The 23481-nt window shown below is 40.1% G+C and overlaps 1 protein-coding gene across 1 annotated transcript; it reads right to left on the bottom strand.

Annotated features, from left to right (window-relative positions):
* Positions 1-5344: 5344 nt before the first annotated feature.
* On the bottom strand, positions 5345-22872 carry MCUR1 (mitochondrial calcium uniporter regulator 1). Its single transcript, XM_048939669.1, has 9 exons — positions 22639-22872; positions 22201-22314; positions 20798-20901; positions 17756-17857; positions 16178-16219; positions 14430-14501; positions 11746-11799; positions 10605-10719; positions 5345-9395 (listed from the first exon to the last, which is right to left on the bottom strand). Exons 1-9 carry the CDS (start codon positions 22787-22789, stop codon positions 9340-9342), a joined length of 810 nt encoding a protein of 269 aa, XP_048795626.1. The 5' UTR covers positions 22790-22872; the 3' UTR covers positions 5345-9339.
* Between the last annotated feature and the right edge of the window lie 609 nt (positions 22873-23481).

Here is a 23481-nt window from a genome sequence, read left to right as displayed (position 1 = left end):
GCAGTACAGCTTGCAGAAGGAACAGTAACTGAGCTGCTAGTTCACACTGAAGGCTATCATCTGATTTATTTTTCAACCAAGAAATCTCTGGAAGATTCTGCTGCTGTTGCTAAGGATGAGACCTGCCATATAGCTGAGCATTTCCAGCCCACCACATGCTCACTGTTGCCCCAAACACGCTGCCTGTTCTGTGCTCCGCTCCCTGCGTGCCTTTCTACTCCCTGCTCCAGGAGAGCCCTATCATGCTGAATTTATGTGTTGCTTGGACTATAAGCTGCATTGAGCAATAGGCATCATCTGCTTGGAGAGCTCCCTCTGTCATATTTGCTTGACCTTATGTTTTGTTTTGGTTGTTTATTACAGTTTCCTCAGTACATGCTCCCCCTGCCTCCTGACCAAGCTGCGAGTCCTCTTTCAATCCCCAAAACCCCCACAAAGCCACAAATAACTGAGGATGGGTGAGGTGAGGGCATGTATCTCCCAAACCACTCTACTCCTTTTTCTCACCAAATCGGAACATCTCAGCTGCTGCAGCTGCCCTGTGGGCTGGGCAGAGAAGGATGTGGCTCTCAGGAGCAGCAGGCACTGCTATTTCATCACAGCCAAAATAGGGTTCTGTGTGGCACTGTTGAAGGAACTGTGATAAGCCACAGGATGGCAAGGCAGCACTGCCAGACCCCAGAGCTGGAGTGGGTGGATGGAAAAGGAGCAGAGGTTACTTGTGCCACCAAGGCACCAGGAAAGGCTTCCATTTTGTCCATTCCTCCTCAAGATGGTGGCAGCTGCCTATTTCTCTCAATCAAGTTGAGGCCCACAGCGAGGCACTTGCAGGACCAGGATGGTGAGGAGCAGCTTAAGGTAGCAGGCGGGCGCCTGGGGCGATGGGGAGCAAGCTGGTACCACCGTGGTGGGAAGAAGCCAAGTCTTGCACCTTGAGGCAGAGCGGGGAAGGTGTGAATCGCACAGGGAAGCAGTGGAGACCAAAGAACTGAATGACACCAGCACTAGGAGATGGGCACAGCGAACGTGTCCCTCCTTGCCCTCACCGCATTTGTGCGTGTGTATACAATCACACACTTCTTCACCGCGGGACTTTTGGGAGCAGATCAGAAGATCAGTCACCGTGTAGTGAGGTAAAAAGCAGGCAGGGTGAGACTTTTCCTGAGATTGTTCACCTGCCGAGGATCTAGCAGGAAGGAAAGATAACTGAAGTGCAAATTATCTACAATTAGATGCAGGCATACATTAAACATACAGAAATTTAAAAGATTATTTCAGGTTTTGATCTACAGAAATCACTGTGAAAAAAAAAATCACTGGCATAGTCCTGACACAATGTTGTATGTACAACTTTGGTAAAAGATTCCAGCTAGCCAAAAATACAATCACAGAATCACAGAATCATCCGGGTTGGAAGGGACCTCAAGGATCATGTAGTTCCAACCCCCCTGCCTAGCAGGGCCACCAAACAAACACATACAAAACAAACAAACACAAAACAAAACCAAAAAACCAACCAACCAACAACCAACAGCCGAGCAAATAAAACAACAACAACAAATTTCCTCCAGTTTTTATATAAAGCTGGAATGGAGATAGCTTATCTATGGAGTCCTGTCTTTGCTATTACACTGGATGGATGGGTGAGGGAAAGAGCTCAGATGATCATACAGAGCAAAATGTGACTACTTATGTCCACATCGATCACGTATCAAAAAGAATGAAACTGAACTTTTGGCAATAGCCTACATCAGTCCACAGCATCAGCACAAAAACCAAAGTCTGTTATAATACCTAGCTGTACATAGCTATATAGCTATCAGTCTCAGTCACAAACATTAGTTACATATTTGAGGAGCAGTTTCATTGATGTGAGCTCTACGGTATCAAAAGCAACCCACAAACAGGTCCCCTGGGACAAGGTTTAGATAGAAGCAATCTATTATCCTGGCTAGCTAGGGACTCATTACTGAATGCAGTGCTCTTTATATTTGGAAAGACCAAAATCCATCTAGGGAAAAAAGCTCTTCAACTCTCAGGATCCCAGCAAAAGATTAGTCTCTTTTTATCATTCAGCAGCCCTATTTCACCCTCGTTGCAGGAAAGATTAAGTCAAGGTCTGTTGTTTCCTATTCTCAGGCAGGCTTGAATATTACCTGAGAGGTGAGAATTTGAAATGCTTCCAGCCCTGTTAGGAAGTGAAGTGAAAAATAGGCAGGAGGTACTCTGCTGCTCTTAAAAGCTGGATTTCCCAGTACAGTTATCCCAGTCAGAGCTGGGGGACTCATCCAACCGTGGGGCAGAGTTGGGGCTTGGTGCCTGGTAAGGGGCAGAAAGCAAAGCAGTTCCTTTCCCCAGGAGCACACGCATAGCCTCCCCAGCAACACAAGTGCTGAGCTATGTGTGTGATGATTTTACACTGGCACCATGCTTTCATGTAGTCAAACATAGGCATGGGCCCATTAAACCATCCTTGCCTACAGAGCTGCTGTCCCAAATTGCCTCGTAACTTAGCAACTGTCTTGCTTCCTGCTATCGCTACAGGGGCCTTTTTTAACATTATCATTTCTTAGGACTTTTCATTTCAGTATGCACATACATCCCAAGTATTTCTCCCCTTGGCTGCTATTCTTCCAGAAACAACTCACTTTTTTCTTTCTTTTTTGTCTTTTTTTTTTCCTGTTTCCTTCTTCTTTCTGTGTGTGTTTCTAATCTCTCTATACAATAACTCCTCATGAACATCCCTACGGTTCATTCTGACATGGATGCATTACCAAATCACATAGTCTACCTGCTGCTTCAGTAAAGACAATTACCAAGGAGCAATGACCCTTTGGTAGTTTGCAATCAGGAGCCAAAACATAGCACATTAGAACATGTGTATTAGATTTAGAAACAATAAGCCCACCCCAACACACATTTAAGTTATGATTCTCACACTGAGGCTAATGGAGTTATATAAACTTCACATGCCTGCAGTAAAAAGCTTCATTCCACGAAAACAAGAAAGCACATACTCTAAACCTCATTTTCTGGATTAACACACCTCTACCAGCCATTCAAAGAACAAGCAGCCATATGCACTGCAAGGCAGTTGTTAAACTACTGCCTCTATTGCTGGCTTTTATCCAATGGGGAAGGCATGCCGTAACTCTCATTTATGGATTGAAAGAACCAGCTTTGCTCATGTTTTCCTCTCACTGTTGCTACAGTCTTATCTACTTGGTATCGTAGATACTTACACAATACACAGACTACCACCACCTCGTAATGTTTTTTTCCCCTATGTTTGTTGCTGTTTATGCATGGGTCCTGTGGCTTGTTTTATTCACAGATATTTGAGTACCTTGGAGTCTTGTGGTTTTGCTGCATGTGGCCATGTACAGTTCACTGAAATATTTAAATTGCTACTTGAAAGACAATTTGTACAAAACTTAAAAGAAGCATCAATCAGGAGACTGATCATGAACCCTTAATATAAATACACCTTTGACTTCAGCAGACAAGTAGGAACTTGCAAGAGAGCCTTTAGTCATGTTTTAATTCATTAAACAGTTTCATTAAGAACCAGTAAATCTCTTATTAAGAACAAACTGAAAACAAACCCTTCCTTCCACCAAATCCTTCTACAAAATTAGGACAAAAGAAAAGCCTGAAAACAATGTTGAAATTACAAATGGAAATAAAAGAATCCAAAATATAATAGTCAGATGACATACTGAACTTTGGGACAGCCAATTAAAATAAGCTAGGAGTGCCCAAGTACAGAACTACGTGTTAAGCTTGAAAGGTGACAGTGGAAGAAGAAAATACCTTTTAGAACAGTGGCATTTATGGAAATGGGAGATGAGATTTCTGTTGAACATTTACCTTCTACAGTGAGCATATTTTTGCATTGCTGGGTGGTGACTAGCACAGTTCTCTCTATCAAACACAATTAACTTCCTCAGACATTCCCAACTCCATAAAGCCACACTTTACCAAGCATCCCATTTATAACCTGTCAGGCATGGTCTGATAACCTTGGGTAAAATAGGACCCTGTTTAAAACAAGTCAACTACTGACTAGCTTAGCAAACAACAATACTGTTAAGCTTTTCTAATGCCCAGGATGCATTTTTACCAAATAGCAAAAAGAGAGGAATATCCAACTGTAACTTTTTTAAGAGCAATGGCCATGGGTAACACGAATCAAGATTATTACAGTTGAAATAAGCCACATAGGGAAGCATGCAGCGAATCTGACTGGAATGTTGCTAGGAAAACAAACAAACAAACAAAGCAGTTCTAAAAAAGCTTAATTTTTGATGAGGCTCTTTTTCAGAGGAAATATTTAAAATGCTAAGATCCCTGCAAGAATTTTCCTGTGAACTTCTGGGAATGTGAAACTTACCAGGTATTTTTCCCCAACCTCCATGGAATTTCATCTTCCTAAAAGCTTCCTATATCCCAGTACTTCTGAACGGTTCTGGAATAGAACACATGGTACAAACTAACTGCATCAAACGAAAATGATAAATGAGAACAGAAACCCACAAACAGTGCCCACACTGAGTATGTTCAGTCTTACCAGTGCATCACCAGGGATTACTTTTTTCACACAGCCTATTGCCCATGGTTTACTTGCTCTGGAAAGCTCACTGAAAAGTTGAGTAGCTCAAAGAGCTGGGCCACTGCTCAGGCTTAGCAGCTGTGGAGATCGAAGGAGCTGTGCATGTCATCAGGCATTAGAACTGACATTTATGAAAGCCATGATGTAAAACATTATCAAAACTGTCAGCCACTCTCTGGTTCTGATTGTGGCAGGTAGTCTTTAAGGGGATCTTCTGCAGCAACCTTTGTACTTATTTACCCCCTTCATCACTGGGACAACTCTGTAAACAAATAATAATTGGTTCACTTTTGCCACAGGAAAATAGACCTTGGGTAAAGACATCAGCGGTAGTGATGCAGATTAATATGGACAAAATCACAATCAAAAGTGGCGAATTGAGAAGTTTCCTATTCATGGAGTAACATGCTTTGCCAACAGTACTGCGTAAGAGGACTACATTACTTCTAACAATAGAGAAGGACATAAACAATGAGTTCTACCTTTCACACAGAAACTTGCTCTGCCTCCCCTCCCAGCCATACTGAGATAATTGTTACGTACCCTATTGAGACAGACTCTGGAGCCCCGTACACAAGCTTGATTTGATCAAATTCAATTGCCTGCTGTAAGCAAGCCATTATTATATTCACATACTGTGCAATTCTGTTTGAAGTTCTTAAACACGTGCAGCAGAAATACAGCCTTCTTTAGTCACACTAAGGCAGTGACAAGAGACTGTTCACAAGGAGGCTTGAATCAAGCTGATGCAATTCAGAGTACAACGAAGCACCTAATGAACTTGTAAGAGTTTGATAGAGTGCATACTGGAACAGTGCAAGGACGTACGGCACTTGAAATATTACAACACATTAACGTGCATAACTACAGGGATAAACCTTGGCCCAAGACTGGTATTTGCCTCCATTCTTTATTACCCATTTCCAGTATTTTAATACCAACTAGGCATCCTTCCAAGAAAACTGGAATTTTCTCCTCCTTTGAATAGACAGAATTCAATGGAATGCTATGCAAACACTGGCGTCTATGATCTTTGTCTAGTTACAGATTTTCATGTAGTGGATTATTCATGTTATGGATTACAGTAAGTTGTTCTGACCTAGGATTTAAGTGTAAAACAAAGCATCAACATCACTGATCTAAACAATGTGGTAACAAGGTTTAAATAGTAATAATAATAAACTACGTGTTTTAAGGCCAAAGGAAGCTGTTCTAACAAAAGCAGCAGAGCCTCCACCTCCAAAAGCACACACACTTGTTTATGCTGAAAACAAACCCCAATATTCCAGGCACAGCTGATTGCAAACAAACTTCCTATTTATTGGCTGAAGCAAATTAACTGCTCATGCAGTGCATTTTATTCTTAGGCTAACAAAAAAACAACAAACCTATAAATTCAAGAGATGGCTAGAGAAATAATTAACAAAAAGAAAACAACACAAAACACTACAGTCAGAATAAAGAAAGAATTTCAGCATGCAGCTTTTATCAGTACATTAAACCATCCCAAAAGGTAACTTTATGGTTTATTTATTCTTGGAAATTTACAGGGCAGCTTTGTAAAATTCTTTCCAGGTTAGTATCAAGATGGGAAAAAGATATTCCACTTGATTCCTGGAAACTCAGTGGGAGATGCAAAGGCAAGTTTTGCTCCTGCCTGCAACTAGTAGTTCAAAGGAACTAGTCACAGGAATTTAGCTAACTGCAGATAGAGGAGAAAAAAAAAGACAGTTTCCCCATGTCAGGTCTATAGATGGCAGTAAGAAAAACAAGTCTTTTTTTTTTCATGGAACTGGTATGATTCAAAATACCTAGAAGGCAAAAGCGTGCTTTCAGTACATAGGTACTGCCAGTGACTGCACAGAGGTTGGATTTCAGTGTTTATGAAGATCCTAGTTCAGGGGACGTTCACTGCAGGAACAAGGCTTAAAAAGAAACATGATAAGTATGCAGAACGTTTGCGTGCAGAGGAAAAAAATGAAGCAGACTTCACACCTACGTTAAAAATAAACTCCCATTTGTCAACTTGTGTTTTTAAAAATAACTTCAATGTTCCGGGAAACAAATGATCCAATCTCCAAGAGAGAGAGGCCTCAAGAGCACGTGATTGCACAGCAATGGCTGTTAGTAACAGTTTAGTGAAACACTTGAGCTGAGGCCAGTGAGAAGGATGGCTCACTGACAGATTTTTACTGCAGGCAAGGGCTAAAACAAGACACACAAGCAGCTAGATTCCATTTCTAGTCACAAATTGCTTCTGGTACTAAACATTACACAGCACAGTGCAGCAAGTCGTACAGAAAGAAATTGGGAAGGATTTTAAGTCTCCTAGTTAGGAATCCAGTGACACTCAACTTCTGTTTTTCAAGCTATTCAGCAGTATCCTGATGTATTTGCTTCTCATCTGCACCAAAAGATTTTTAATTTGCTTGTGTATTTTAACTTTAAATATTTCTTTGAAATTAAATCCATATATTTCCAAGTACAAATTCTACCTATTGGGAATGCCAATAAATGTGATTCATGTGTGAGACTGCTAAGCTGATCTTTAAAATCAGAGGAAGAGATCAAAGAACACCTATCCTCATACAAAAGAGGCAGCTTTTTTACATCACACTTGAAGACTTTATAGGCTAGGAAATACTAATTCTTTCCTATTAGTATGTAATTTAGGAGAATGAAAGCATAAATGTTATTCCCTGTTCAGAACACTCACCAAAGACTGTGCTTTTACTTGCTTTGCTAATTCCAGGACAACGCTATTCTGTAATCTTTCACATCCTCCCTCCACTTGACCCCCAAAAGCAGCCTGTTTGCATAGAGATCTGTTTTCAGCCAAACACACATTGCATTTAAAATTATTTTTAAAGAATTAATTCAGCAATTATTATCAGATGCTTGAGCGTGCAGGTAAAGATGCACTGATTACACAGACATATATAGGCCTCTCTACTCTGGAAAGATGGGAATCAACACTGAGATAATTCCAAACATTAAATTATACTTTCTCAAATAGTGAAGCTCAAAATGTACAACATGTACAAAAAATATTTTCTTAAACAAAACAAACAAACAAACAAAAAAATAATAATAATAAAAAAGCCAACAAGAAAGTGAAGAACTCCAGTACAGATTCATTCAATTTCAAGGAGCTGTTAAAATTAGCACAGGGAAACTATTATTGCTAATTAATAATCTCTACTGGCTGCTCCTTCCTCTTTGGAGTGTTCTAGTGGCTGCTGACTTTGCTTTCAGTCTTAGCTTTCAGTCTCATGAACAATGACTTACCTTAAAGTAATTACATTCAGATTAATTGAAAGAGTTGTACTTATATGGAAAACATCGTAATTCTATGAAATATATGAAATTCTTTATTTCAAGTTTGCATCCACAGTCGTACATCTGTTTGTCCTCAAATCAGTCTGCATTGGCAACCACCAAAGAAGTTAAATAGCTTTTATGACACAGACACAAGGTAACCAGACAGCTTTACTTTCATTAAACAAAGGCAGACAGCATTTATTACCAGTGCATAGGTCATTCTCCTTTCCTATATTTCAATATTTACAATATTTCCCTTACATGGAGGAACACAGATGACTGTTACTAAACCTGTTACTTCCTGAATGAAAGAATGATGGGTATATACCTGGATGGTTATGTACCTGGATACACAGGGTGCTTTCATTTGCATTTGCTAGTTCACAAGCTGTGAGTTTAAATATCCTTACAGATCTCCATTACCACTTTCATCATTATATCACTATCCAAGTTCCACATTTGAAGTACCAGTAGGATTTTTTTTTAATAAGACAAGAAAACAAACCGAAGACAGACAAAACTGCAGTTCCCTCATGTATGACACTGCTTCAGAACCACCCATAAAAAAATATCCTTTCCAGAAGCACCAATTCCTTTCCAACAAGGAAGCAGCACCACAGAGAGTTTGTATAATCTAGCCATAAAGTAAAACCAGTGTATTTTACAGCATTTCAAATTCCCATTTACAGTGGTTAAGTTAAAAATTAGCATGTGGAATGAGTATCAGAAACTTATGTATAAAACGGTGAGTTAGTAAAAAACCTACAGACAGATTAAAAGCAGAACTAGCAGCAAACACTGCTACCATTACACAGTACTCACGAAAGATGATTGATTCAATGGTCATCTGAAAAAAGAAGCTGATGACTGTACTGTTATAAAAATGGCAAGACATATTTGATCATAGTAACTGTATGATCAAGTGTTAGAAGGAGAGAAGCAAGCATGATTCAGTTAACACAAATCCTACTTAAACAAGAGTGCTTCCAAGCCACAAAACATTTAGTTTCAGTTTTATACTAATAATCACAACTCCAGTCCAACAGATGCAACTGACTCTGGTAAGCACGTCTGAACAGACAACAAAAGGTAATTCCTAGTGCATGCAGCTCCATACAATTGGTATGAATGTCAGTCTTTGCTTATATGGCACTTTGCAACAGCAAGGCATACTGCAGTTCAGAATGAAGGAAAATTCACAAGTGCTTTGAACAGAGGTAAGGTTCAAATTGGGCATGACATATGTACAGTTTGTTTCCAGGCACGTCTTTGGTTACATTCTCAATACAGTCTTCTTCACAAAAAAATAAATAACACATTCAAGACTTGGTTGAAGTTCAAGCAAATAATTTTTTTTCCATTTTCAGAAAACAAGACAGTAGAAGTCCCTCTAAAGTGAGGCTTTATTACATCCATAAACGATAAAATCCCAGTGCTACAGTAAGGCATGTAAATACTGAACCTGAAAGAAAATAGAAGTGGAGAAGACAGATAAGAAATCATTAGCTCTTGGAATATATCTTCAGAATTCAGTAGAATTCAGAATATCACTGCACTGCTAAAGATATAATCACCACTTCTTCCCCATATAAGAAAGTAAGCTTTTTCATTTACAAAACACAAACAATTTCAAGGCAGAGGGACACAGAAATGACAAAGAAGGAGGGAAAAGGAATGTGCAGGAACTGGACTGGAAGACTATCAAAAGGTTGGACAAAAAAACAAACAAACAACACCTTAGCTGCTTACCATTCGAAAAAAGATCGAAATGGCAAGTTACAGTTGTAAAATGAGGGATAACAGGGTTATTAAATCACAATCAGGGGTTCAAAAAAATAAATGCAAACTACTTTATTATAGCTGATCAATTTGTGTTTTGTGGGGTTTTTTATTATTTCTGGTGAATGTAATCAACCCTTGGTTTCTAGATATACACACAGAAGATTTTTGCCACTGTTTGCAATGGAAGCAATTCAAGTAAACATATTTTGCCTCCACGATAGTAAGGATGATGGGGAAAAGAACTTCCTCTCACTTTAGTAAGTTGCCTTTTATTTGTCAGTAATGGCTCTCTGTAAAGCATATCCCTATAGTACAGCACTGTAGATGTACTCGTGACAAAACCTGCTGTGAAAGAATAATCAAGAAGTCTAAATCAAAAGAATAACTTCTCCTGTTCATTTAATAGCGCTACAGACTTCGATAACTTTAATACTTTGACATTTCTCCTACAAGAAGCAAGAGCAATAACTTATTTGTTCCTAATGCATATATGTGAAAAATAAGTATTTGAAGAATATGATAATTGAACACCCAGAAAAACAGAAGCATTCGATTTTATAGACAGAGCTCAGTCAGACAGATAAACGCAGGCTGCTCTTATAAATTAAGCTGGGCACAGATGGAGCCTTTCACTCTTACTGACAGCCAATCTTTTAGATTTCTCACACACGACTGCAATACAAAGAATGGAAAGAGCATACAGGCATAGTCCCTGCAAAATACAGCTGCAAATGACAGAAAACTTTCTCTGCTAACAATGCTGCTGATATCGACTGAGACTGCTTAAAGTACTCAGAATTTCTTTGAGCCAGGGCCTTCATGAATACAGTCAATGGACAACTTGCAAAAACACTGTGCAGTTTAGCAGGTCCACCACCAGATGCCTTACCTGCTAAGTACTTAATATTGTCGAGTTTGTGTGATTCCAGCATTGTTTTCAGATCAGCAACTTCTGTGTCTATTTTTCTGTCTGTTTGGGTCAGAGCTCGATCTTGTTGTGCGTGCTAGAGAACAGAACAGGCTTACAATTTGAACAGTTCCACGTTTATTTAGAAATGTAACCCATTCCTCTAAGCTGTACTTCCAACTCTTCCTTAAATGTGTGTTAATGAAGTAATTTGCACTCAAAGCAAACAAGTTTGTTCCTTGCTTACCTATCTAAGGAACTGAACCCAGTAAATTTTCATTACACGTTCACTAAGATGTAATCTAGAACATGGTCTTATCTCAATCTAGCAGAATAATCACTCACTTTAATGTGTCATCTGGCCCACAGATGTTCAAGTCACATCTCAATTATAATAGCTGTTGAGAAGTCTAGAAGACTCTCATGACAGAAACATACTGGAAGAGCATGGCAATTTATGGCTCCTCAGAAATATCAGAGTAGATCTTTTGATGTAAAAAAACGCGTCTTCATCTTGCAGTGAATTCTACTACAAAAACACTAAAGAATGACAGCCAGAATCTGATTATGACAGACAGGACTTCATAGGAAAAAAAAAAGGGATTAAATTGTTACTCAGAAAGGGCTGAAAGCTCAAGCTTGTAAACTCAGAACAACAGCTGCTGTGCTGCTGCTATTTTCAAACCAGCACTACTGACACATTGTAATCAGTTAATGATTTATGGCTAAAGGTCCTCCTGTGACTAATTTTCTACAGTACAGAAATCAAGCAAAATTTAAGAGGAATTCTTCAGTAAAAGCCTCCTTTAAAATGAACTCAAATCAATCAAGATATTGGTTTCAGTTCCAATGCAGATGGAAAAAGTCACTGATTTAAAAGAAAATAGCCCACTGAACAGGTTATATGTGTGTGTAGACCTAATAATATACATAAGCCTTTTTATTCTGTAGACACTTCATTTGTTTGTACCACCATGGAAATACACAGAAAAATAATAAATCTCAATGACATTTTGTACATTGAAGGGTCTCAGAGCATGAGCAGCTTCAAAAAAAGAGCACCAGCTCTGTAACACAAGTAAAAAAAGCTTTGGTATATAACAACAAGCTACCAAGTTCTTACCAGTTCCACTATTTCTGTCCTCATTTCAAGTAGTTTTCTTTCATTAAGTGAATACTGGAAGGGAAAAACAAACAACAGACAGATAAATAGGATATTGTCTTCAAGGCTTTTCCCAAAGCATGATTCCTTTTCTGTTCTCTGCTTCCCAGTTTTCTACAAAACTGAATCTGAACACCCACGTTGTCTGACAACACCTGAAAGATACTATTGCAAGGTGACTGCTGTCATTGGACAGTTAAATGCAGACAGGTGTTCAGCTCACACTGGAACAGTATATATATATATATATATATATACACTAAAAAGCAGATGGCAGAAGAGTTGGCAGATTTGCACTTCTGCCAAAGGCCTGTGACTCTGAAGGGCAAATGGCACAGATAACTAACTCAGAGAACACAGACACCAAGACTGAACCATCCTCTTTCTTCAGTAAGGGGAACAGTTTTTAAGTTATCTTTGGTAGCTGAGTTTGCTCTGATGTTTCACCAGCGTTACAGGCACTCTCTATTCAAAATTTTGAAATGGTCAGGATGGTAGTTGAGGAACACCACAAAATGCTGTATTTGGTAAACATGGAGCATTTGTATCTCATGTTAAGTCACTGGGTCAGAGTCACCTGAAAGAAAATACTCAGAAAAGTCACAAGTCCTGGGTTACTTATGAACTGTAGTTATCTGGATTCAAGGAAAGGTAAATCCAGATTCAAGAAGCATACATTTAAGGCAGGCAGGTACCTTTCTGACTCATGAACTGGCATTATTTGACATATGTAATGGTTCCTATCCACTACTGAGCAATTCAATTACTCCTAGGACAGCTGCTAAGCCATCAGTCTATAGTGCAGAGTATTAAGGTCATCAGGCTCCCATCACAGAATCCTCAGTCACACAGTGATAACCTCAGCTACTGACATTCCCATGTGGAAAGTTGCTTTTTTTTTTTTTTCCTTCCAGTCTAGAGGCTTATTCCACTTTGATATCAAACTCAGATTAATCTACATAAATGCCTCAGCATTGAAAAACTCTCTTGTAATTACCCAGAACACTATTCAAACTTCTATTAGACCCAAAGATCCAATTAATAAACAGCACAAGGCTACATAGGAAAAAAAAAATAGAAGAGACAAACAATAAGATGCCTATAATTAATAAAACACGTGTTGCTCAATTCTGCAAATTGATGACAAGGACAAAAAAATTCAGTAGCATATATTGCCTCAAAGTAAAATTCTTCAAAGCGTTAAGATAACAAAACAATACAATTTTTAAGTCATGTTTGAGGTCAAGTTTAACCTAGCAATGCCCCATCCCTGGAAGTCTTCAAGGCCAATTGAATGGGGTTCTGGGCAGCCTGATGGGTGGCAACCAGCAGGATGGCCTTTAAAAAGTCTCTTCCAATCCAAGCCATTCTATGATTCTGTGTAAATGGGACCCCACATTAATAAACTGATTATCACTATCAAATGTGGCATTACATTTAAAATAAACAATAAACAATCCTTCTGTTACAAAAGACCAAGACATGTCCGTAATAACATAAGCACATAAGAAGAGGAAAGGTTAACTCCCCCCTTCCCCTCCCCCCCCCCCAATTAAACTGGGAGATTTCCCCTTAAATCCATGGGTTTTTGCAAAGCAGAGAAAATGTAGTTCTGCCAGATGCATCTTGATGTTTTTAAACAGCAAACTTAAGGCACGTGAATATAAGTGAAAATTTGTTCCATGCTTCAAGATTTTCCAATTCAATCTGTATCGCTCCAGATATACATCAGGGCATAAGCAGGTGTGCTTTAGCTAATGAAGGCTTCTCCAGGAAAAGTAAAATGGAATGGACTTATTAAAAGATAAAGCACTGAAGAGTTTGAAACATTAGGAATGGCTGACGTGAGTGCTGGCAAATTAAGATAATCTCCTTCAGCGCTTCGAACACGCACACCAAAAAATGCCTTATATCCAAACAGTTCTTTCTGTCGAGATTGCAAGTAAATATTACTCCTTCATTACCTACCTGTGATAAGAAGACTAAGTTACAAACAAAATCTGCAGTAAGATGTCACTAAAAGATCTGTCCATTTTGATGATGCAATTCAAGTTCCTAAAAACTTTCAAAAAAGATCTAAAACCAGACTTCGATTTAGAATGCTCCACCTAATGAAAAAACAACAACCCTATCTTCTGATTATCATGTATGTTAATCTAATTGAAAAGCTTGTCCACTCGGTTCTGCCAGATATTTCAAGTCAAAAACAATGAGAATCAGTATCAGTTACAATAAAAATTCATCACAACGACTTTCACAACAGGCACTGCCTGACAAACTAGCCACACTGAAGCCTCTTGCTATAGGGAAAGGAAACATCCTCAATAATGGCAAGATAATGACATGTTTGTACTTAATTCAATGAGAAAATAGAGCTGTGCTAACAATACAGAAAATCTCAAGGCAGCTAGTCAGAATATTTAACTGTAGTAGGTTAATACTGATATGGAAACAATATCAAGAGACAGACACACAAAAAAAACCCACAGTACCTTGTACCACAGCAGCATAAGGATGAGTAATTTAGATTAATAGCATCTTGAAAAGGAATAACACCACAGACTAATATTAAACTGATGTTCTTATCCAAATTTGGAGATTATTCAATGTTTAGATGTTTCCAGAAGAAAGCAATCAGAACTTACCAGTTCTTTTACTCTGCTCTTCTCTAGGTTTAGGTTTAGTTTGTTATCTGCACGAACTTTGGCAATTTCATCCTTATGGGAACACAATGAGAAAGTGGTGTAAAGATAAAGAATTTCTATTTAATTGTAAGCAAAAAAAGTCAGCCAAAATACTGCGCCTCCTTTTAATTAGAGAGGAACTGGATTCTAAAGACACAATGTGCATAAATTTCCAGAGTACAAGCGTTCCTGCCCTTCCACTGGTGTTCTGTAGGATGAGTTCATTCTCATTGGGACAAATCAAAAACTAACAACTACTTCTACACCAGAACACTCAAAGCAAGAGTTGATGAAGAAGAACACAACCTTCTACAAATTCTGGGAGCGTTTCATAAACCCATGGCTCACCACTTTTACAACTCCTTACCCATGCACACTTGTAAACTGGACTTGTATGAAGGAATCTTGAGACTCAACATACTTTAAAAACAGTTTGCAACTTTAAAATCTAAAAGGAAATCTGTTTCTGAAGACTGCATCCAGGCTCTTAGCAAAGAACCACTGACAACTCAGAAGACAGAAAATGTTTATTATTTTTAAACACATAACTTGAAACTACCACTAAGTATTTTGCTTCATGGATAGCCCTAAGCGACCCCTACTTTGCTTAGTGACAACTGCCATTTTATATTAACTTCCCAGCAGGAATTCTAGCCAGATGACACTTTGTCATAAGACAAACTGCTGATCAGATGAGTGTGTGGGAGAATCAAAAGATTGATGATGTTCTGGGATATTCTGCAGTTAAAAACAAGTAAACATCTCTCAAGTAGACCAATATCAGCTAGACAAGACTTCATTAAGTTTCTACAAATAATAATGACATTCAATTTCTATGCTAGGATTTTTGAACTTTAACTGTGTTGTAATTAGATGCCATTACAGCACAACGTTACAACTTAATGAAAATATTTTGAAGCCTTTACAACATTGTGTCATTTTGTCCTTCAGAAAAAAAAAGCATGAGCAAAATTATTACAATTATAATTTTATCTTTACAGTAAGAAGTTAAATTTAAAGACACCTAACCTCAGATCCTTCATGTCCTACCAGTGAATATGCTAACTCATTTATATGCAAGTAAAACAATAAAATAAGTTACAAGACAAAAATCAGATGCTGAATGTATTTTAGAAAGAGTATTCTGAAAGCCAGTGTGCATTAAGCACTTCATAACAAAACAGTTTCCAATCTTAATCATTCTTGCAAGAATTTCTATCTGCATAAAAGCTACACCTTCATCTAAGTAACAGGTTTTGAAATCATCTTCATGAGAGAAAGGTATTTTGACTGTTAGTCAGGAGAAGCCAACTACAAAGAGCAGAAACACAGCACTGATTATTAAACCTAAGAAGGACCTGCAGATCATTAACAAGAGCTTCCTCCACAAATTATTTTTTCTTGCTAAGGTCATTTGCTAACAAACAAGTGGGACCAAACCAATGGTCCCAAATTTACTGACTAAGTCTGTTTTAAATTCTGGACAGTTACATTTTAATTCAGTACTTTGTGTAAACACACTAAGTTTACAGTTCTGTCATCATAAATTAAATATGTGTGAAATCAACTTCGTTGCAGCCCATTCTACCCCATCAATTTCAATTACAACAATCAAACACAACCTTCACAATAAAATCACAACAGCAACATTTTTTTTTAAGCAAATAAGACAGGCCTTAATTCTTGATTATGTTGGTACAGTATCTTACCATGACTTGCTTCTTTATCTGCTGGAGTTCCAGTTTTATTTTCTGGGAGAGCAGAAAAAATGTACACTTTAGTATTGTACACAAAAACTGGCAACCTAGACATACGAACCAATTGGTATGATCAGTAGCAATGATTATAATCCATACTGTGAAAGGAAGGTGTCTTAGTTTCAGCTGGGATGGAATTGTTTTTCTTCAGAGCTTCTGATATGATGCTATGTTTTAGTTCTAGGAGAAAAACAATGCTGATAACACACTGCTATTTACAGTTGCCTGCTAAGCAGTGTAGTACAGAGCCAAGACCACTTTCAGCAAAGGGCCCAGGGAGCTGGGAAGGAACAGAATTAAGACAGTTGAATTAAACTGACCAAAGGGATACTCCACACCATAGGATATCAAGCAGAAGGAGTTCTGAAGGGAGTTCTTCTCTCTTTCTCTACCATTGCTTGGGAGGCTATCAGTCAGGGGGTGGTGAGCAATTCCTTGTGCATCACTTGTTATATCTGTTATACAGACATAACTATTTTCCTTTTCATACTTTGGTAAATAGTTTTATCTCAACCCATAGGTTCTATTTTATTATCATTTTTTAATTCTCTCCCACATCCCACTGGGAAAGGATGGTGGAATGAGTGGATGACAGTGCAGTGCTCAGCCACCTGCCAGGTTAAACCACAACAGAAGGCAGAATGAATGTGGTTTAACTTCATTTATATCCTGAGTATGTTTGTAGACAGACCCACCTGTACATGTGTGTACTCAATCAGTACTGCCTATTTCCAAACAACAGCACAAGACAGAAGCTAGCACTGTCCCACAGCACTACAGGTGGCCAAATGCACAGGATGGTATTAGCAAGAGTAAACACAGCCAAAAGTAACTGATTACTCCCTCATGCTTAGCATTCATGAGCTTACATCAGAAAAGTTGTGTCCAGCTTTAGGCTCCTCCATACAAGACAAATGTTGGCATACTGGAACAAGCTCAATGGAGAGCCACCAAGATGATGGGAGACTGCAGCAAGTGGCATAGGAGTGGAGAGTGAAAAGAGAAAGAGCGTGCAAGACAGCAAGCAATGTGCTTGTTTAGCCTTAAAAAGAAATTGCTAAATGGTAATCAAAACACAGCCAGCAACTCCCTTAATGGTTTCTGGCAGTCCCTTCCAAGCTAAATTATTCTCTCACTATTTCTTTCAAAAGATGTATGAAATAAGAATAGCTGTAGCACTTTCTATTAATTCTAATGTATGAAAATTATCGGAACAAAGAAGAGCAACAACTGCATCAACAATTTATGCCCTACAGCTCAGCAGTTTCTTCCCTCCTCTTTGTTTTATTTTTTACCTCATGTGTGATCAGGATGATTTAAGTTTTTGCCAAACTTCACAAGATTCCTAACAGCCTATTTTCCCAGCTTCCATCTGGATGGAGGGACATCAACAGTCTTTGGGTCAGCAACTCCTCCCAGCTTTGTATCACCTTGCTGAGGGTGCATTCTGCCCCTTCGTGAGATTATTAAGTTGGTGTTAACCCATATTAGCACCCAAGTCAACCCCTTGGATACAAAACACTTTTTTACCTCGTTTTCTGACCGAAGTGCTGAAAACTCACTTTTTTCCAATATAATCATGTCCTTTTTCAATCCACCAATATGGGACATTATTTGTTGAAGAGCAATCTCCTAGAAAAAATAGAAGACAAGCCTCAGAACATATAACCATAATGCTTTTTCTCATCTGTGCATACAAAAACAACAGGCTAAACCCCTAAATCTTTAATCTGGCAATTTAAGATTGACTATCTTAGTTTCAAAGAAGGCAAGATTAATTAAGAGAAAGTGACAGAACAAGTTGTGCTGAACTGTTAGTAATGTTTGGGGGAAAAAAAATCAACAATGCTAACACAGACCAGAATAATTCAAGTAATAGCCTAGGATCTGGTTTCTTCTAAGTCTTCAAATTCTTAACCTAGCAAAGGCATCAGGGAGAAAAGATGCCCCTGTGCTAAATGAGGAAAGCCAGCTTTCACACCAAGACTCCCCAGTGCTACCCTATTCCTGTAATTTCTTCTTTTTCCACCTTCCTGTGGAAGAGAGCTCACTCCACTTTTCTGTTCAGCTAAGCAGAAGCATGCACTACACTTACACTTTTAACCACTACTCTCAGTCTGACAGAAGTGAGCTACCAGAAGACAGACAAGCATCCCCCTCCATTTTGGAGGGCAGAAAGGTCTGCCCATACTGCTTTAGATGCTACATGCAAACAGGGATTCCCCTCTAAAGGCCTCCCACTAATAAGCAGATCCTTGCTTTTGATTCTGGATTAACACCATTACAAATCTGACACTGCAACTTGGTTTTTGTCAAGTAATGATATTCTAATTTACAGCACTACGTGGCATCTGGAAACGCCATGTTAGGCTACCTGACTGTAAAAAAAAAAAAAAAAAAAGCAGTGGGTCAATGTGCTGGAAATATCACAGAAGATCTTCAAAAAGATATGCCATGGATATCTCCTTTCTTATTCCCTATGTGTTCAGCTTATTTTCATTCTCTCTCCTCTTCACTGAACTCATCAGAAGGATTTCTTCCATTTTCCATCTCTCTCTCATTTCTATACATATACAATACGTACATGCATTTTTCAAGGCTTTTATTTATCTCTTACCTATCCAATTATGGCCTAATGGCAATAACTACGTTCACAGTTTTCCAAATTCTCTTTCAGTTCTTCATTCTCTTTTAGTACAAGCCCTTGACCACACAAAGACTATAACAAAGCACACATTTACCATGTCACCCAGAGTTCAGGTCAATACACACCTCCTGAGCATGCCATATAAACTTATACAGTTGAACTTCAATGACAGAAAATCACCTGAGGGTCATATTTAGCACAGTCACAGAAAAAGGGGGGAAAAAATATATCTACTTTCATTTCAAAAATCTGGGAATACGAGGAGGTATAGATGCCAACAACTGCTTATTGTTACACACAGTGGGAGAAAGGGCTCTTAAACAATGCATTCTCTGATATAGTGCAGAACAAATTCAGCACAGGAGAAGGGAGTGCTCTTGCATCTGCCTTTCCTGGAATCTAAGAGTTAGAACAGATGGACTGAAGCCTCCCCATACAGAAGGTGATGCAAAATCCACTACTTAACAAGCAGCCCCACTGTTCTTTACACAGAGAGTGGTGAGGTGCTGGAACAGCTGCCCAGAGAGGTTGTGGATGCCCCAACCCTGGAGGTGTTCAAGGCCAGGTTGGATGGGGCCCTGGGCAGCCTGGGCTGGTATTAAATGGGGAGGTTGGTGGCCCTGCATGAGGCAGGGAGGGGTGGAGATTCATGATCCTTGAGGTCCTTTCCAACCCTGGCCGTTCTGTGGTTCTGTCAAGACTATTATACTATGAAGCCAGCAGCTACAGTTCTCTCACATTAAGATGACAGATTCTCACATTAAGATGGCAACTTAGCTACCACAAAATTATTTGAATCGTTTGTTTGGAAAATGTCTTGGGGCTTGTGAATCCCAGCCTCACAAAGCAGTCTAAGTACTTCACTTACTGCTTCCCATTAGCATGGCCTACTTGACACACTTATGTGTCTGGCAATGCCAACATACTAGATACTGTGAATCACATTCAAAAGATGCTTACGTTCCATATAGAGCAAGTTGTGTCTCACTCTGAATTTCAATTTCATTTCTGGAGTCAGATGTGCCTAAAATATTCAATACTTTCATGTCTGCTTGCTTAGATAGCTCTGCCTGTGTACAACCTGACAAAGGGCTCCCTCCCAAAAACAAAACAGCCATTCTCTCACAAATTCAGGTCAAGTCCACCTAATTTTCTGGTAACCAGGATGGATCTCCAGCTGTTCAGAATTATCAGCCCATTTTCAAGCAAGTTTTCTTCAGTTCCTCTCACTGATTTACATATATATTACATGTGTGTGTGTGTGTGTGTGTGTGTGTGTGTGTGTGTGAGTGGACTTAAGAGTATACCTTGAACAACATATGCATCAAAGGAAACAGACAACTCACTATATCAGTATCCAAAACATACCATTCCTGTGCATTATCAGTATATACAACTCCACTAACCACACACTGAAAGCAATGCAAAGAAGTGTTGCTCAATTCTAATACAGTATGAATGTCACTATGACAGAAAGATAAATTTAGAAACAGAATACACAACAGAATGGTAAATTACAGGAGGAAATCTTCAGGAGGAAAACGTTGCTGTAAAACTAGAGAAGAAAGTAATATAGGGGCTGTTACTAGTTAATCCCATGCCTAGAGTATCTCCTATGACTGGTAAGAGCCTTTTCAGGAATTCTATTCAGGTTACAATAAAGCTAGGAAGAAACAAAGAAACAAACAAATACCTATTAATGAACACTATACCAGATCATAGTTCGTAAGTGTCAAGATCCATCTCAATGCTTTGATAAGTGAGATTCAAGACAAAACTCAATAGCCAGTAGATACACATGGATAGCTGTTCATTTTCATGTTTTTAAACATTGTCTACCAGTAAATAATACAGCAACGTGCACTTCATTAGCAGGCATACTAGATCTCTTTTGTCTTTAACCTTTCCCCCTTCTTTGAGCTAACCTGCTGCACTTTGGTCACCATGTCCTTGTAAATCATATCCAGGTTGGTGTTCACGATTTTCACGAATGCAGACACAATCACCTCCGACTGCTGAGTAGTGAATCCTGAGCACAACAAAATACAACAATATTCAGTGAATCACAGAATCGCTCAGGTTGGAAAAGACCTTCAAGATCATCCAGTCCAACCACAACCTAACCATCCTACCCTCACTCTAACAACCCTCTGCTAAATCAGGTCCCTGAGCACCACATCCAAATGGTTTTTAAGCACATCCAGGGATGGTGACTCAACCACCTCCCTGGGCAGCCTATTGCAGTGCTTAACAACCCTTGCTGTCAAGAAGTTTTTCTTGATATCCAACCTAAACTTACCCTAGTGCAACCTGAGGCCATTTCCCATTCAGAGACTTACTGCAGGACAGCTGATGAACAATTTCTAATATTAATAACAAAGCTTTTTAAAAAAGCAGTCAGTAACGAAAGGTAGTAAAACATATTCCTTTCTATCTAGCACTAGCAGAGCACAACCAACAGGCAATACAACCAAATTCCTCCAATCCAAAATCATGCCTGTAATATACTTAGCTGTGTCTGTAGTACAGCACTATTACAACATCAGCAAGAAAAATGTTGAAAGTTTTTTCTAAAAGCACTACAGAATGCCATCTCTCATGTGGTTATTTTTATGAGTAAGAACCCTAACATTCAAGAGCAGATATCTACTTTTAGTACACTGTAAGTAGTACCACAGGAGACAGGCAAATCTCAGCAATTCCCAACAGAGAAGAGCTCTGATTTTAGGCCTACAAGCACCTGAGTCCCTATAAAAATACACTTTGAACTCTGTACGTGGTGAACTATCATAAAACATAGTTTCAAATATGTAGCAGGTTAGTGTTAAAAAGCAGATTTGGGGCCTGAGAGTGAGTCACTTTCAACAGCAGAGCTGATTTAACCATTTGCCATCACCAAAAGGTACCCTTCCTCCTGCTGCTATGTATGTCCTAGTGCTCACACAACTGCTCTGTGAGCTCATTAAACTAACGTCTCAGAATGCTAATCGAGCCAAAGGCACTGTAGTTTCCTAAGAATTAGGTTGGCACACACACGAAGACTGAAACTACACAGGAGGAGAAAGTGACTGGGATCTCTGCTTTCCAGTAGCAATTTGGCTGCATGTTCCTTCCTCTTAGTGTTACTGAGGGAGTGAAGGCACATCATAAATCCAGAAGGATCTCTTCCCTTATGTTTTAGGGTAAGAGAAGGAATATTTTAGACTGCATTCTACGCTCCATCCCAAGAGCTGCATTTTACATAGCAGCCCACGTTCAATCGCATTACAAAACAAACAAGCTAAGAACCCACCCACGATCCAACCCAAGGGACTGCGTAGCAAATTACCATGTCCTTCCAGGAGGCACACCAGGGCATGAGTGTCAAAAAAAAGCTTCCTACTTCCCAGCAAGGAAACGCTGTCCTTGCTTCGTAAAAATGAAGGCACGGAGTTGCTCACACCTGAGAAAGACAAGCGGAAGGTTGGACATATTTTAACGAAATAACAAGAAATCGACAAGCGAGCTCTCCAGGAGCTTCCTACTGGCCGCAGTAACGAAGCAACGCGCACCTTCACCGCAGCAGCCTGCAGCGACGTGCACCGACTGCCTCGAAAACCCCAAGGGATCTGACTGCTAACTTCTACGAGCACAAAAACCGACGGCAGCGCCGCCGCAGCTCCGAAACACCTCCCAGGTCCCCCACGTCCCAGAAGGACCCCACCGAGGGGCACAAGCGTCCCGCTTATCAACGCTCCAAACCACGCTTTCCGCTCCCCGCTCTCACCGCTCTCCCTGCAGCGCCGCCCCCACCCCGCGCCGCCGCTAATGGCGGCCACCGCGCGCGGACGGGCGGGCGTGAGGCGGTGACGTGAGGCGGAAGCGGGCGGGAGGGCGCCGTGGGACCGCAGCGCTAACAGCGCCCGCCTCGCGGCCATGCCGCCCGCTCCCAGCGGCAAGCGAAGAGAGAGAATCCACCGGCGCTACCGGAAAGCCATGGCTGGGCACCTCCCTTCCGCCGCGGCCGTCGACCCGCTTCCGTCTCCGGAGTGGAGCTTGGCGTTGCGGATGAAGCCCTGCTGCTCGTCCCGCGTCACGCCTCCCAGGGTGCTTGGGGCCGGACGCGGGCACAGTGCTTACCGTCACAGAATCACAGAGTGGCCAGGGTTGGAAGAGACCTCAAGCATCATGAATCCACCCCCCCCCCCGCCACATGCAGGGCCACCAACCTCCCCATTTTGTACCAGCCCAGGCTGCCCAGGGCCCCATCCAACCTGGCCTTGAACACCTCCAGGGTCAGGGCATCCACAGCCTCTCTGGGCAGCTGTTCCAGCACCTCACCGCTCTCATAGTAAAGAACTTCCTCTGACATCCCATTCAGAAACACGTGCAGCACATGGCGGAAGAGATGTGGCTACATGTGGGTCAAGTGCTACCAGGAGGGATTTCAGGGTCTTGGGAAGACAGCTAAAGGAATTGAATGCGCGGCTCATCTTTTCTTCTTTGCCTCCTGTGTTGGGTTACTGCACAGAAACAAGGCAAAGGATCACTTCTTTAAACACCTGGCTTTGGGGCTGATGCCATTGCCACGACTTTGGGTTTTTTGACAGACAACTCGCCCCCATGGTTC

The sequence above is a fragment of the Lagopus muta genome, chromosome 3 (genome assembly GCF_023343835.1).
Source record: "Lagopus muta isolate bLagMut1 chromosome 3, bLagMut1 primary, whole genome shotgun sequence".
In the NCBI taxonomy this organism is placed as follows: Eukaryota; Metazoa; Chordata; class Aves; order Galliformes; family Phasianidae; genus Lagopus; species Lagopus muta.
Note: the sequence above shows the minus strand (reverse complement) of the source record. Positions and strands in the feature narration are given on the sequence as shown.

Coding starts and splice junctions, on each gene's coding strand:
- MCUR1 (XM_048939669.1), bottom strand. CDS start 22,789: ATGGCCGCGAGGCGGGCGCTGTTAGCGCTGCGGTCCCACGGCGCCCTC. Junction 10,720..11,745: donor GGACAGAAATAGTGGAACTG/GTAAGAACTTGG, acceptor TCTGTTCTCTAG/CACGCACAACAAGATCGAGC. Junction 9,396..10,604: donor CAATATTAAGTACTTAGCAG/GTAAGGCATCTG, acceptor ATTTTCTTTCAG/GTTCAGTATTTACATGCCTT.